General features: G+C 42.0%; 1 protein-coding gene across 3 annotated transcripts in view; it reads left to right on the top strand.

The window, feature by feature from the left end:
* Camsap1 (calmodulin regulated spectrin associated protein 1) overlaps nt 1–13,488 on the top strand; it is a 55,686-nt gene that overhangs the window by 18,919 nt on the left and 23,279 nt on the right. For 2 of the 3 annotated variants that reach the window (XM_051184876.1, XM_051184874.1), the window contains exons 3-6: nt 47–208; nt 8,853–8,933; nt 9,873–9,905; nt 12,315–12,456. In XM_051184876.1, coding sequence (XP_051040833.1) covers nt 47–208; nt 8,853–8,933; nt 9,873–9,905; nt 12,315–12,456 — 418 coding nt within the window. The remainder of the gene's footprint in view (nt 1–46; nt 209–8,852; nt 8,934–9,872; nt 9,906–12,314; nt 12,457–13,488) is intronic. The other variant, XM_051184875.1, reaches the window with a different exon arrangement.

The following is a 13,488-nucleotide window of genomic DNA, read 5'->3' as shown; positions in this document are numbered from 1 at the left end:
GGACCTGCAAGAAGTTTAGGGTACTAAGTGTTGCTTCTGTCTCCAGAGTGCCCACATGGCAATGGTGGATGCCCTGATGATGGCCTATACTGTGGAGATGATCAGCATTGAGAAGGTAGTGGCCAGTGTCAAGCGATTTTCTACATTCAGTGCCTCAAAAGAACTTCCGTATGACCTCGAGGATGCCATGGTATTCTGGATCAATAAGGTAAGTAACTGCCCGTCTTGTTCCCCATGCTGGGACTTAGCCACTTGAGTTTGTCATTTAGGACTGCATGATACTGTATCCAGCTAGGCGTCCAGTAGATTAGCAGACAGTCCTTACGCCTGGTCACTTAAGAGCAGAGCAAGGTGGATTTGTGTGTGGAAATGCACATATGTGTGTAGTTAATGAGGTTTCATTTTTATGTGAGGAAGTTGCATATTGTACTTGTTCATGATCTTTGCCAATAATTATTGGGGAGGAGTCAAGTCTCTTGTGTATTCCTGTGTTTGAGTCATTGGTTGATTTTATTTATCAGTGTATACATGCGTGTACACATGTATTCATGTGGGAGTACAGCTGTCCCACACGCCTTGGCATGCCTGTGGAAGAAAACCTCAGGTGTTGGTTCTTGTCTTCTACTTTGTTTGAGACAAAGTCTTTGGCTTTTCACCTCCCATTTTGCTGTAGGAACACTGAGATTTCAAATGCTTGCTACTGTGGTTGGGGTTACATGCTGTGCTGACTGGTTTTAGGGCATCTTGGTCCAAGCTAGAGACATTTTGGAAGAAGAGACCTCATTTGAAAAAATAGCCCCACTAGGTTGGCCTGTGGGCAACCTTGATTGATGTGGGAGGGCTCAGCCTGTGCTGGTGGTTTTTGGTGCTATAAGAAAGCAGGCTGAGCAAGCCAAGGAGAGCTAGCCAGTAGCTTTAGTTCTTGCCTCCAGGTTCTTGCCCTGACTTCCTTCAGTGATGTACTGTTTACCTGGAAGATGAAATACTTTCCTTCTCAAGTTGCTTTAGATCATGGTGTTTTATTAAACTGTAACTAAACTGTAACTAAAACACATGGTTTTGGGGGATTTGATTTTGTTCTTCATGATTGCTTAGCAAGTATTTTACCTACCTACTGAGCTCCCTTGTCTTAGTTATGGTTTTTATTGCTGTGAAGAGACATCATAACTATAGCAACTATTACAAAGGAAAACATGCTGGGCAGTGGTGGCACACACCTTAAATCTTAGCACTCAGGAGGTAGAGGCAGGCAAATATCTGTGAGTTCTGTGGTCTACAGATCTAGTTCCAGGACAGCCAGAGCTGTTATACAGATAAATCCTGTCTTGAAAAACCAAAAAAAAAAAAAAAAAAAAAAAAGGAAAAACATTTAATTGGGGTGGCTTACAGTTTCAGAGATTTAGATCATTATGGCATGGTGCAGCATGGTGGTGTGCAGGTAGACATGGTGTTGGAGAAGTAGCTGAGTGTTGTACATCTTGACTCACAGGCAATAGGAAGTGGTCTGAGACACTGGGTGTGGCTTGAGCATATGAGACCTCAAAGCCCACCTCCACAGTGACATACTTCCTCCAACAAGGCCATACCTATTCCAACAAAGCCACACCTCCTAATAGCGCTACTTCCTATGAACTTATGGGAGCCAATTACATCCAGACTATTCCAACCCCTCCCCCCTTGCTTTTTGGAAAAAGGAAATCCAGGTTGGCCTTGAACTTGCTATGTAGCTGAGGATGACCTTGAATTCTGATTCTCCAGCCTCCCAGGTCCTAGGGAAAACATACAGACATATACCATCATGTCAGGCTTCATCCATATTTCAAGTAAATACATTGCATTTTTGTCTTCTGATTTGTCCCCTGCAATACATGGAATTATGAAAATTATACTCACTGCCATATAGCCCTCCATCCCTGTCCCTTGGTCTTGGGTCACAGACACATTGGCACTTCACTGTTAGGCTTTAAATTCTTGGTATCGTATCTGCTTATACAAACATATATCTGTTCTAGGACCACCCTTTTTTTTTTTTTTTTGCTTAAGTTTTCTTAAACAATTCTTTCTTTCCTACCTAATATTTGTATTTTATGGTTTTCTATTCTGTTTCTTTAGTATTTCCACTGCAACTTATAGTCTTTATTTACTTGTTTTCCCTAGTGTGGCTTCTCTGGTGGTTGCTAGATTATAGGTTTTTTTTTCCTTGGTCAGAGTCATCAGATGCATTGTGTACTTCTGGCTAAATGTTCTCCCCACCCTGCATCCAGGGTAAATTGCCCAGCATCCAGCAAGATGGAGCTCTCCCTTGCATCCTTCATTACACTTGTGTGTTCTTAAGAGTCCTCTATACAACTTCACAGAGACCTCACAAGCTCTTCAGCATTTAGGTCTGCATGGCATATTGTGTTTCTTTCCTTGTGGCATCCCTCTGGGATTCTGTCTTCCCCTAGCTTAGAGAGTGGAAGCCTAGTCTGCTTGCATTTCTGCCATCCTGGACTCCTTTTCTCCTCCTAGCTTGAGGTGTAGTTGATACAGTGCTTTTGCAGAGCCCCACCCCTGCAGTGATTGAGCATCCTGGGTGGAAAGTCTGGCACAGGATTACAGCTGAGCAGGTGGTATCATTCTGGTTCTCTGTGCTGAAGGTGACCCTTATCATTTCTTGTGGTCACTTATCTTGTGGTCTCCTTATCTCCTATGTGTTCTTGGTTGTACCATGGCCCATCTTTCTGGGGCTCATTTAACTTGTTTTTGGTGTGTGTTATATGCATCTATGTGTTTGCATGTACATATGTGTGTATATGTGTTTGCATGTGTATATATGTGTATATGTGCATTGCAATGAGTACATGTGGAAGCAAGAGGTCAAAAGTTGTAAATATCTTACCACCCAAGTTTTTTTTTTTTTTTTTAAACTAGGGGCTCACACTGAATGACCTGCTCCCTAATTGGCTAGAGTGCATGACTATTAGTCCTAAGTAATCCTATCTCCATCTCAGGTGTTGAGATTTGTTTATTTATTTATTGGCGTATACTGGGAATCTGAACTCAGGTCTTCATGCTTGCACAACAAACATTTTACCTCCTGAGTAGTTATCTCCAAGATTTTACTGATGTTTGTGGTTTAAAACTCATTCTACTGACACATAACTTACATGCCACACATGAACATGGTTCCTTGCATTTTAACAAATGATGATATCTTTTAAAAGCCACCACAGTCAAGGCAGCTTTTCTGCCATTCTCACAATGCTGCCTTGGGCTCCTTTGCAGTCAGTTGCTTACGCAGGCACAGGCTCATACCCATCTGCTCTTATCTGTCCTGTCTGTCTATCTGTCCATCTATATTTTAGGTGCATTGGTGTTTGCCTGTGTGTATGTCTATGTGAGTGTTGGGTTAACTGGAACTGAAGTTATAGATGGTTGTGAGCTGTCATATGGGTGCTTTCTTAATGGGATTAGTCTTGCTTAAAATGTTCTTGTACTTGGCTCCTTTCAGTGCACCAAATGTATCTGTAAGTAGTTTGGTTCTGTTTATGCCTTGTAGAATTTCTTTATATGACTTTGTCATAAGTTGTCTGCCATCCTCCTGCTGAGGGACATCTGGGTGCTTTCCAGTTTTTATCTATTTTGAATAAAGCTGCTGGGGCACTTGGATGTGTGTCTCTGTGTGCTGATACTGTTGTTTTGAGTGAGTACTTAGTAGCATTGCCGGATCAGATAAGTGTGTTTTAACATACTTATTGTTTTGTTTTGCTTTGATAGTGTCTTACTGTGTAGATCAGGCTGGCCTCAGTCTCAGTAACTGCCTAGTACTGGTACTAAAGACCTATTCTACACCCAGCATTTAGTTGAGTCATTAGAAAAAAACGGATAGAATATTTTCTAAGTGAACACCTTTTTATATTCAGGGACAGGGTTGGAATTTGGTTCTAACTGTTAATCAGTACTTGATCAGCTGGTCTTTGATTTGGGGCCATTTATCTGGCTGTTTAGCAAATTCTTTTGTGTTTCCCTCATGTCTGTATTTTTTGCAAGTCCTTGTTTGACTATTTTACATAACTTTCATTTATTTATTTGTGTGTGTGTGTGTGTGTGTGTGTGTGTGTTTGAGATAAGGTCTTATTTTGTAGCTGAAGCTGGCTTGGAACTCTGAAGCCTAAGCTAGCCTTGAACTCCTGGTTTTCTTGCATCAATCTCTTGAATGTTGATACCATTCTTGGTTTAAACCAGTTTTTAGCTGGGCTGTGGTGGTGCACACCTTTAATCTCAGCACTTGGGAGGCAGAGTCAGGAGGATCTGTGAGTTCTAGGCCAGCCTGCTCTACAGGCTTCAAAGCTACACAGAGAAACCCTGTCTCGAAAACCAATCAACCAATCAATCAAACAAAACAATTTTTAATTGGGTTCTTTGTCTTAATCTAGTTGCAAGAATATATGTACCTTGTTAGGAATATGTGCTGTGATTGTCTTCTCTCAGTCATGTATTCTTACCATTTATTTCTTTGTAATGGCTGTCCCAAATCAAAGGTTTCTGGGATTTTGAAGCCCAGTTTACACAAGATTCAGGGATTTGCTCCCTTACTTCCTCATAGTGGTTTGGTGGGTCTTGTTCTTGTCTTGAGCTTTCTGATACACCTTGAGTTTATTCACTGTGCAAGAGGCAGGGAAGGGATGAAATCTATCTGCTTTTTGCACAGAGAGCAGTTAAAGACTCCCCATAGTAGAGATTTTTTTCTTTCCTCTGCATGCTACTGTGGCAGTGGCTCTGTTGGGTCCTAATTGAGCTGCTCATGTGAGTCTGTCTCTAGATGTTCCTTCTCCATTGAACTGTGTGACCAGTTTCATGGCAACTTGAGGTGAGTGTACCTTATACAAACAGTAGTCTATAATAATAACTTGAGTTTGGACAATACATGTCTTTGAACTGGATCATTTTTTATTAAAGAAAGAATTGTGTTTAGCTCTAGTAGGTTGTCTGCATGTCCTCATGACTTTTTAGAATCAACTTGTTGGTTTCTGAGAAAAACACTTGTAGGGGTTTTGATTGTGAATACATTAAATCTAGATCAGTTTGAGGGGCTTGGATGTATAACCCTGTTGAAGAATGCAGTCCATTGTCATACATACTTTCATGAAATTTATTCCCAGAATTTCAGTGTTCTGAGTTGTGTTGTAAGTGGTGTTTCTTAGTTCCATTTCCAGTTGCTTGTTGCTCATCTACAGAAACAATTAAATTTAAAAAAGCCCTTTCCTCTTATGGAGTTGACTAGGACCGGTTGTAGAATACGGAGTAGAAGTGGTAGAAGAGCCAGGCAATGGTGGTGCATGCCATTGATCCCAGCACTTGGGAGGCAGGGTGGATCTCTGTGAGTTTGAGGACAGCCTGGTCTACAGAGTGAGTTCCAGGACAGCCAGAACTACACAGAGAAACCCTGTCTTGAAAACAAACAAACAACAAAAAAGAAGAAGTGGTAGGAGTCATTTTGTTTGTCTCTAATCCTTGGGACCCAGATAGTGGTCTGCAATTTTTTTCTTCTAATGCATTTCCCCCTTGTTTTGATATTAGGATGATGCGGGCTCAAAGGAGATAATGGGATGTTTTCCTTTTCTTATTCTGTGCAGTAAATTGAATACGATTGATTTCATTTCCATCCTGAAACCTTTGGACTTGCTGGTGAAGCCATCTGGGCCTGGAGTTGTATATGGGTTTAGTTGTGAAAACTTCTATGTATACTTGAAGCTATTTAGATTTTTCTGTCTAGTTTTATGTCAGTTTTGGTAATTTGTGACTTTCACAGAGTTCATTTTAGTTGTTGAATTTATTAGTGTGAAGTTTTGATTTTTTTTTTAATTTAACCTTTTGAATAAATATATATATATCTGCAGTCGGTAGTGATCGTGTATTTGTTTTCTGATACTCATCATGACCTTTCTTCCTTGTCTTTTCTGGTTAACCAACTTTCTTAATCACCTTCAGAACATTACTTGCCTCTACTATATAATATTTATTTTTCCTTTTGTCTTATTGTCTATTCTATTTATTTTACTGTCTTTATGATTTTATTCCATATTTGTTTGTTTTTGAGACAGGGCTTTGTATATAGCCCTGGCTGTCCTGGAACTTGCTCTGTAGACCAGACTGGCCTTCAGCTCACAGCCTCTTGAGTGCTGGGACTAATGGTGTGGGCCACCACTGCTGGCTGTGAAAGCTGTTCTTTAGGGGCACAGGAACTGCAGCATTGCCTCATTCTGTCAGCTCTGCTTTCCGTAGGTTCACAGTCTATTATCAGGGTTTGTACATTTGTACAAATAAACCCCTAGTCCTTACTCTGTGTCCATTACTAGTGATAAATAGTCCTTGGTCCCAGAGGCTTCTGTGTTTAGAACCCAGGATTTTTATAGCTGCCTTGTGAGCAGTATTGGTATGCCTAAGCTGTATTTTTTTCCTTCTTTGTGTGTGTGTGTGTGTGTGTGTAAGTGTAAAACCTGGCTTGCCTAGAACACATAGTATCTATCTGCCTCTCTCTGTCTCCTGAATGCTGCTGGTATTAAAGGTATGCACTACCATACCCAGCCCTTTTACTCTGCTACTGTCTTTTCCTTTGTTAGTGGATTCTTAGCACACTGTTGTTTGCCATCCTCATCTATTCATTTGATAGCCTCTGCCTTGTCATTAGAGTGTTTAGACCAGTTAGATTAGTGTGATTATCCATGTGGCTGAATTTTACCATCTGGCCTCAAATCTGGTTATCTCATCTTTTTTTTTTTTTTTTAAACCTTCCTTCCTTCCTTTCTTTGGGTTACTTGTAGTTCTCCAGTATTTCATAAGGGTTTCTGTAGGTTATGACGTACATTGTTAGGTTGCCAGGGGTAACTGTGACCAGAGTGATGTATTCACAGTAACAGGAAATATACTTTTCTCCTAGGACTTTGTCATTGTTGACTTTCAACAGTCATTTGTTTATTTTGTTTTTTGGTTATTTTGTACTAGCTGTGGTTGTTGCTGTGGAGTCTGGTGCTGGCCAATTCTTTCTGGTCTTTGATTGTGAAGGACCAGCATTTCATAGTGGCCATGCAGCAGAAGGATAAGAGAGAGATTTTTGGAAATTTTTGATATTTTAAGGACACATTTTTTTTTTTAAAGGACATTTGTGTGTGTGCTTGGGGTTGCAGGGGTCATGTGTGTGTTATAAGTACAGGTACACAATGAGACCAGAAGAAGATGTCTGTGTTTGTTGTCTCTTCTCTTTTTGCCTCATCCCCAGAACACAGGGTTTCCTAGAATTCAGCATTTTTTTTTTTTTTTTTTTTTTTTTTTTTTGGCTAGACTGGCTGGCCTACACTAAAAGTCTTTTTTAAAGTCTTTTTTTTTTTTTTTTTTTTTTTTCCCCACCCACAGCGTTAGGGTTGTAGGTTTATGTGGTCATGCTCAGCTTTAAAAAAAAAAAAAAAAATTATACTTTGTCTGACTGAGTAGTGACATTGTGTTTGTAATCTAACAAATAAAGCTTGCCTAAAGATCAGCGTGCAGAGTTAAGCCACTAGTTAGCCACATACCTAGTTAGGAGCCAAACCACTAGTCACACACCAAACTACTAGTAGTTAGCTACATACCTAAGGTACTAGTTATCCATAGAGGACAGGCAGTGATGGCTACACCTTTAATTCTACACTCAGGAGACAGAGGCAGTTGGATCTCTGTGAGTTGAAGGCCACTCTAGGCTACATGAGAATGAATCAGTCTAAAAGAAACAGAGCTACACCTTTGATCCCAGCACTTGGGATAACATGCCTTTAATCTCAGCACCAGAGAGGAATATAAGACAGGAGCTCAGTGCATGGCATTCTGAAGTTTGATGGAGAGCAGAGCAGTCTGAGGTTTGGTGGATAGTCCCTTCAGTCTTAGTATTGGTAGAGGTGACAACTCTCTAGTGGCTGCTTTGCTTCTCTGATCTTTAGCTTTAACCCTAATATCTGTCTCTGGGTTTTTATTATTTGTGCCATGTGGAGGTCAGAGGACAACTTGTAGAAGTTGATTCTCTAATTCTACTATGTGGGCCTCAGAGATTGAACTTAGATTGTAGGCTTTGTACCAAGTATCTTTACTCACTGAACCTTCTTGCCAACCAGCTTCCATTTCCCCCTCTTTTAACACTGGGACTCACTGAGCCATTTCTCCAGCTTGTGTGTGTGTGTATATTTACTTTAGGTTTGTTTGCCTGTTTGCTTGTTCATTTATTTATTTGTTTGTTTGCCCATCCATCCATCCATCCCAGGGTCTCTCTCTTATAACCCTGGCTGTTCTGGGATACTCTGAAAGTAGGCAAATTTCAAACTCACAGAGATCTGCCTGCCTTTGCCTCCTAAGTGCTTTATCTGATGAACTAGCTCACTAGCTCAGTATAAATAAAAATTTGATATGATCTTAATTTCAAGAGATATTACTTGAATCTCTCTTTTTTTTGTGGGGTGGATTTACAGCTTGGGTTTTATAACTGAATTTTACTTTTTTTACTTTGTGTTGACTTTCTGTGGTCAGAGGAGATGTGACCCACGATTAAGTAGATTGTTCTGGGTTGTCAGCAGACAACTTTGTACATAGTGTTCATGGGGTCTTGCTTTCATGATTTCACACGCACTAGTATTTGAAGCACAGTGGTTTCTTTGCAGGAATAGGCTGACCCTGTGACTCATGGCAAGAGAATCCAACTGTTCTGCAACTTTGTAATTGGCCTGATGGTACCTGTGTCTTGAGTTAACAGCAGGTGCTGTTGGATCTCCTGGTGATGAAATGGAGATAAAGGGGATGGCATGGGGGAGCAGTGGCCTCCTTAATGCATTTTTCTTCTGCCTTAGGTAAATCTTAAAATGAGAGAGATAACAGAGAAAGAAGTTAAATTAAAACAGCAGCCCCTGGAAAGTCCTGCCCACCAAAAGGTAAAGGGTAAATTTAATTTCTTCAGATCACACTGAATTAATGTTAGTAGTTTTAAAGAATTATGTCTGTTTCTATTTGCTCATTCTATATTTTTATCATCCCAAACAAGCCAGCCTCTTAGATTCTCCTGATGGCTGATTCTCAGTGCTTCAATTAGGCAACCTGCCTTCTATCCCCCACCCCCAAAAAGGGCTCATGGTTTATTGGGCAGGGGTATTCTGGGGGAATTGGGAGGTTCAGAGATGGAAGCAATGTAGCCTGAGCTGGAGTGAACTTCTGAAGGTAAGAGATTGAGCAGAGAACGCTCTGTAGTAGCTCTGCCCTGGCAAATTCTTGAGCTGTCCTGTTAGGTACCATGAGGCCAGTGGGAGGTCTGAAGTCCAGTGCCTAGATCCAGTGGAAAGTGTGTACCTTAGGACGGGTGTAGATGGATGCATTCATTCTATATTCTGGCTTTGACCTCATCCCTGGCTGTTTTCTCTTTTGCTAAGGCCATGTGTCACAGTCAGTGGCATATACACAGGAGTGCCTGACTGTTGACATAGTTTTACTGCTGTGAGCAACATGTCTTCTCCCCTTGTGTTTTTTTTTTTTTTCCCCCTGTATACTGGCCAGCTGTAGTCAGTTGGGTGGAGTGCCTCCCTAATCCTTGGATGGGACAGACACACATGGGCATAGACAAAGGGAACAGGCCGCTATCCTGGTCCCCTGACTTTCTCCCTTTTGGAACTATTCTTTGTAAAGGATAGAGTTGTGAAGGGGACAAGTTATCTTCCAATTGAATTGCCTGGTATTGTGATCACTGAGGTCATGCACACTGGAAGGCCTTTGCTTACCAGAGGCTTTCTCCACCTCTTCCGTGTGAGTGTGTGTCATGGCCACACCTGGACCTACAGTGCTGACATTCCTTTCCACCTTCCTTCCCGCTTCCTGAGCAGTCTCCCTCCAAGTGGTATTGGAAGTTAGTACCCGTAAGTGACCCAGGCCACCAGCCGCAATTTGCAAAGCCATCTTGTTGCCATCATGCGCTTCCATTAAAATTGCTCGTGCCCAAAACTGGGTTTTTGTTTGTTTGTTTAAATGTCCACCTGGGGGTTGTGTTACATCTTTTCTAGCATGAGCCCTGCTGGCCACTCCGATGGGCTTTGTTATGTGGCACTTTGGAATGCCATGTCCATTTCCCCCAGGTTTAAGTGTTCTCTAAGTGACCATTGTAGCATAGCTGACAGGACACTGCCTTTCAAGTAGACACCAAGATGGTGACCCAGTGGGTGGCATTAATCCTTAACCTTTTTTTTTCTGCTGTTACTTTGCCTGAGGGGTAGTAGCTACCATGACCTTTCCTAGTACCTGTATTCTAGGCTGTCAGGTTGGGCACAGGTGGGCTGCAAAGAGGGTCTTGCTGGTGCATCTTGATTGGTCTCTTTGCTGTCATCCCTCAGGCCTATATGGAAGTCAGTTCAGATTCTACAGTCTTAGTTAGGTCAGTTTCAGATGCAAGGCTTCTGAAATCATGAATTTTCACACAAAGTTTAGAAACCAGGATTTGGTTTAGTAATTCTAGCAGTACCTAACTGGTGAGCAATTCTGGAAGTGGACCATTTTGCCATTGCCCTTATAGGAAATGCCTGGTGCCAGTTGGTGCCTTTTCCTGTGAACTTTTGGGCCCGGATCTCTTTGTAGATGCTTTTGAATGTGCCCTCTGATTGCTTGGGTCCTGTAGCTTTGTTATTTGGTCCAGATTGTCCTTTGGGTTCCCAGCTGAGAGCTCCATGGCTGTGGGCTACAAAAAGCCCATGTGAGCTTAAACTGTACTTCCTGATGGTGTGTTAGTGAGAAGGAGGAGGAAGGCATGCTTGACAATAATTTGATTCCTAGCCAAGGGCTCACACACCCAGTTGTCAGAGAGGTTTGGTTTCAGATAAATTTCATGAAAAAAGAGAAATATAACAAAAACAATCTCCCTTAACTTTCCTTTGTTAGAGAGGCTATGGGTGTCCTACAGTGTTGTTCCATAAATAGAACAACCAGAAAAAGTGGGGTAAAAATTGGCAGGTTGTGGGTCTTATCTGAACATGTCACAGATAGAAGTTTGAAGATGTGGGTGACCAAAGTAGTAATGTGAGCCTATCAGGCCCTGGAAGTTCAGTGTCAGCCTAATTTTTACACATGCCATCCATCTTTACTCAAGAAACCATTTGCTTTACTGCATGCCTGCTCACTCCCTGTCTGCTCTCTCTGTGGAAGCCTGGCCTGGAGCATGCTGTGATGCACTGCATGCTGGAACCTGTGGACTTTGCACGTGTGGTACAGTATGAGGCGGGTTCCCTGTGGTAGTCTGTATCATGGATTCCGAGAAACAAGTTAAAATATGTTTTGGAACATATAGTCAACAGGAAACAAGCCTCTTGCTAAATCTAAGGGAATGCATCACTACTGGTTATGTCAATTACCTGTGGAGGCATCGGCTTGAAGGCTAGATTCCAAGATGATTTTTTTTTTGATTTGGATTCACTTGCAGAACTCTCAGAAACCGACAGTTCTTGTTCTGGGCAGGTGCTGGCTTTCTTCTTTTTAGTTTCTGTTGTGTATGTGCCCTCTCTGGAGATTATGAGGCTGGTGGGTATCTTGCCTGGGCACTGAAGCAGACAAGAGCAGTACACTGCAGCTCTTGGGGAATTGTCTCTGCACTGAGCAGCCTCCTCTCTGCCAAGCTCTCTCTGACTATGGGCAGAGAGGCTTGGGCTGTAGTGCTTAGAATACTGATGGGTGGTCTCCTCAGGTGTGCACATAAGGGAGCCTTGACCTGGCATTTGCTGGATGATCTTGTGGGTTTTAGCCCAGCCATTTCTCTTGCAGTTCTTGGTGGCTGGTATAGTAGTGTGAGAAATTTTGTTTAACTTGGTTTCTGAAATTTCTCAAACTATTAATAAATGCTATTTTGTAATTCTTAATGACCAATGCTGATATTGATACTACTTAGAAAAGTGCCTGTAGTTTGTGTCTTTCAAGCTCTGAATGCTCACTGTTTAACTTGTTTCTCATTAGTTTATAATGCATTGGCTTATGATAGTATAGATGTGTGTTTTGTCTCCTTCCCATGTGTGCCCACTGCCAGAGTCAGTTTAGAGTTAGACTGGCCCTGGTGGTGTTAGCAGTGGACCTCTGCCATCCAGTGTACCCATTGACCCCATGGGATCTGACTTGTTTGTTCTGGACAGAGGATATCATCCACACAGTCTGAACTTTTCCAGGCAATAACAGTTGGTCTTTATGTTGCTGTAGGCTTGGTATAAATCTTGCTCTAGCAGAATGCCTGTAACAAACATAGGTTGAAGCGATCTCATACGCAGAGACCATTTTCCTTTTATTAACTGCAGGTCCGATATCGGCGAGAGCACCTTTCCGCTAGGCAGTCACCCTACTTCCCGTTGTTGGAGGACTTGATGAGAGACGGCAGTGATGGCGCTGCTCTCTTAGCAGTGGTTCACTATTATTGCCCAGAGCAGATGAAACTGGATGGTGAGTGGAGAACTCTTCCCCTGAACAGACCTGAGAGGGAACAGTGTGCATTTAACATGCAAGAAAAACCCAAGGAATTAGCATGGAATTCCTGTGTCAGTGGGATACTATCACATACCTTGAAATGCCAAGAGACCAAATACATACTCATAATCTGCATCTTATGTGATGTGGAAATTACCCATTGAGTATTTGGATAATAGATATTGTTCTTTTTGTGAGTTTACCTCTGTTTCAGAGTGAGTGAGGTTTAAAATCTTTCCTTATCGAAACATTTAGACCCTAAGCCAGAAAGGGTGGCACACACCTATAATCCTGGCATTTGGTAGGCTGAGTTAGGATCAAGATCAGTCTAGTCTGCATAAAGGAGACCCTTGTCAAAAACCAAAACCAAATAACTGTAGAACTTTGTGAAGACATGAGAATGAATGCTAGATTCAGTGTCTCCTCATGGCCTATTCTGATGCAAGCACTTGTGTCTAGGTGCTTGTAACCTGCAGCAGTGGAAAGTGAATGGTGGTGAAGGCCATGGCCCAGACCTACCTGCCAGGGTGCTGTGGAAGCACAAGTTGTCAACGGCTTGAAGTCCAAGTGTCTTTTGTTTGGAGTGGGCAGGTAGAAGGCCAGGGATCTGACCAGTGCCTATACTGGGACCTTGTCTCGGATTTTAGCCCTGGACAGCTTAGGCTGGTGTTATGCCTGCTCCACATATGGAAGTGCATATAATACATTTTTTTTTTACAGACACAGAGGTGATTTGAAAGACAGGAAAAGAGGCTGGAGAGATGGCTCAGCAATTAATAGCACTGGCTGTTCTTCCAGAGGACTGGGGTTCAATTCCCAGCACCCATATGGCAGCTCACAATTGTCTGTAACTCCGGTTCCAGCGGACTGGATACCCATGGCAAAACACTAATGCACATAAAAATTTTAAAAAAGTTAAAAAAAAAAAAAAAAAGAAAGAAAAGAAAAAAGAAAGGTAGGGCTAGCCTTGTTTTCCAGGAGGATAAAACCCTGAAGTGGACAAATGGG

Source organism: Phodopus roborovskii, unplaced genomic scaffold, assembly GCF_943737965.1.
Source record: "Phodopus roborovskii unplaced genomic scaffold, PHOROB, whole genome shotgun sequence".
In the NCBI taxonomy this organism is placed as follows: domain Eukaryota; kingdom Metazoa; phylum Chordata; class Mammalia; order Rodentia; family Cricetidae; genus Phodopus; species Phodopus roborovskii.
Note: the sequence above shows the minus strand (reverse complement) of the source record. Positions and strands in the feature narration are given on the sequence as shown.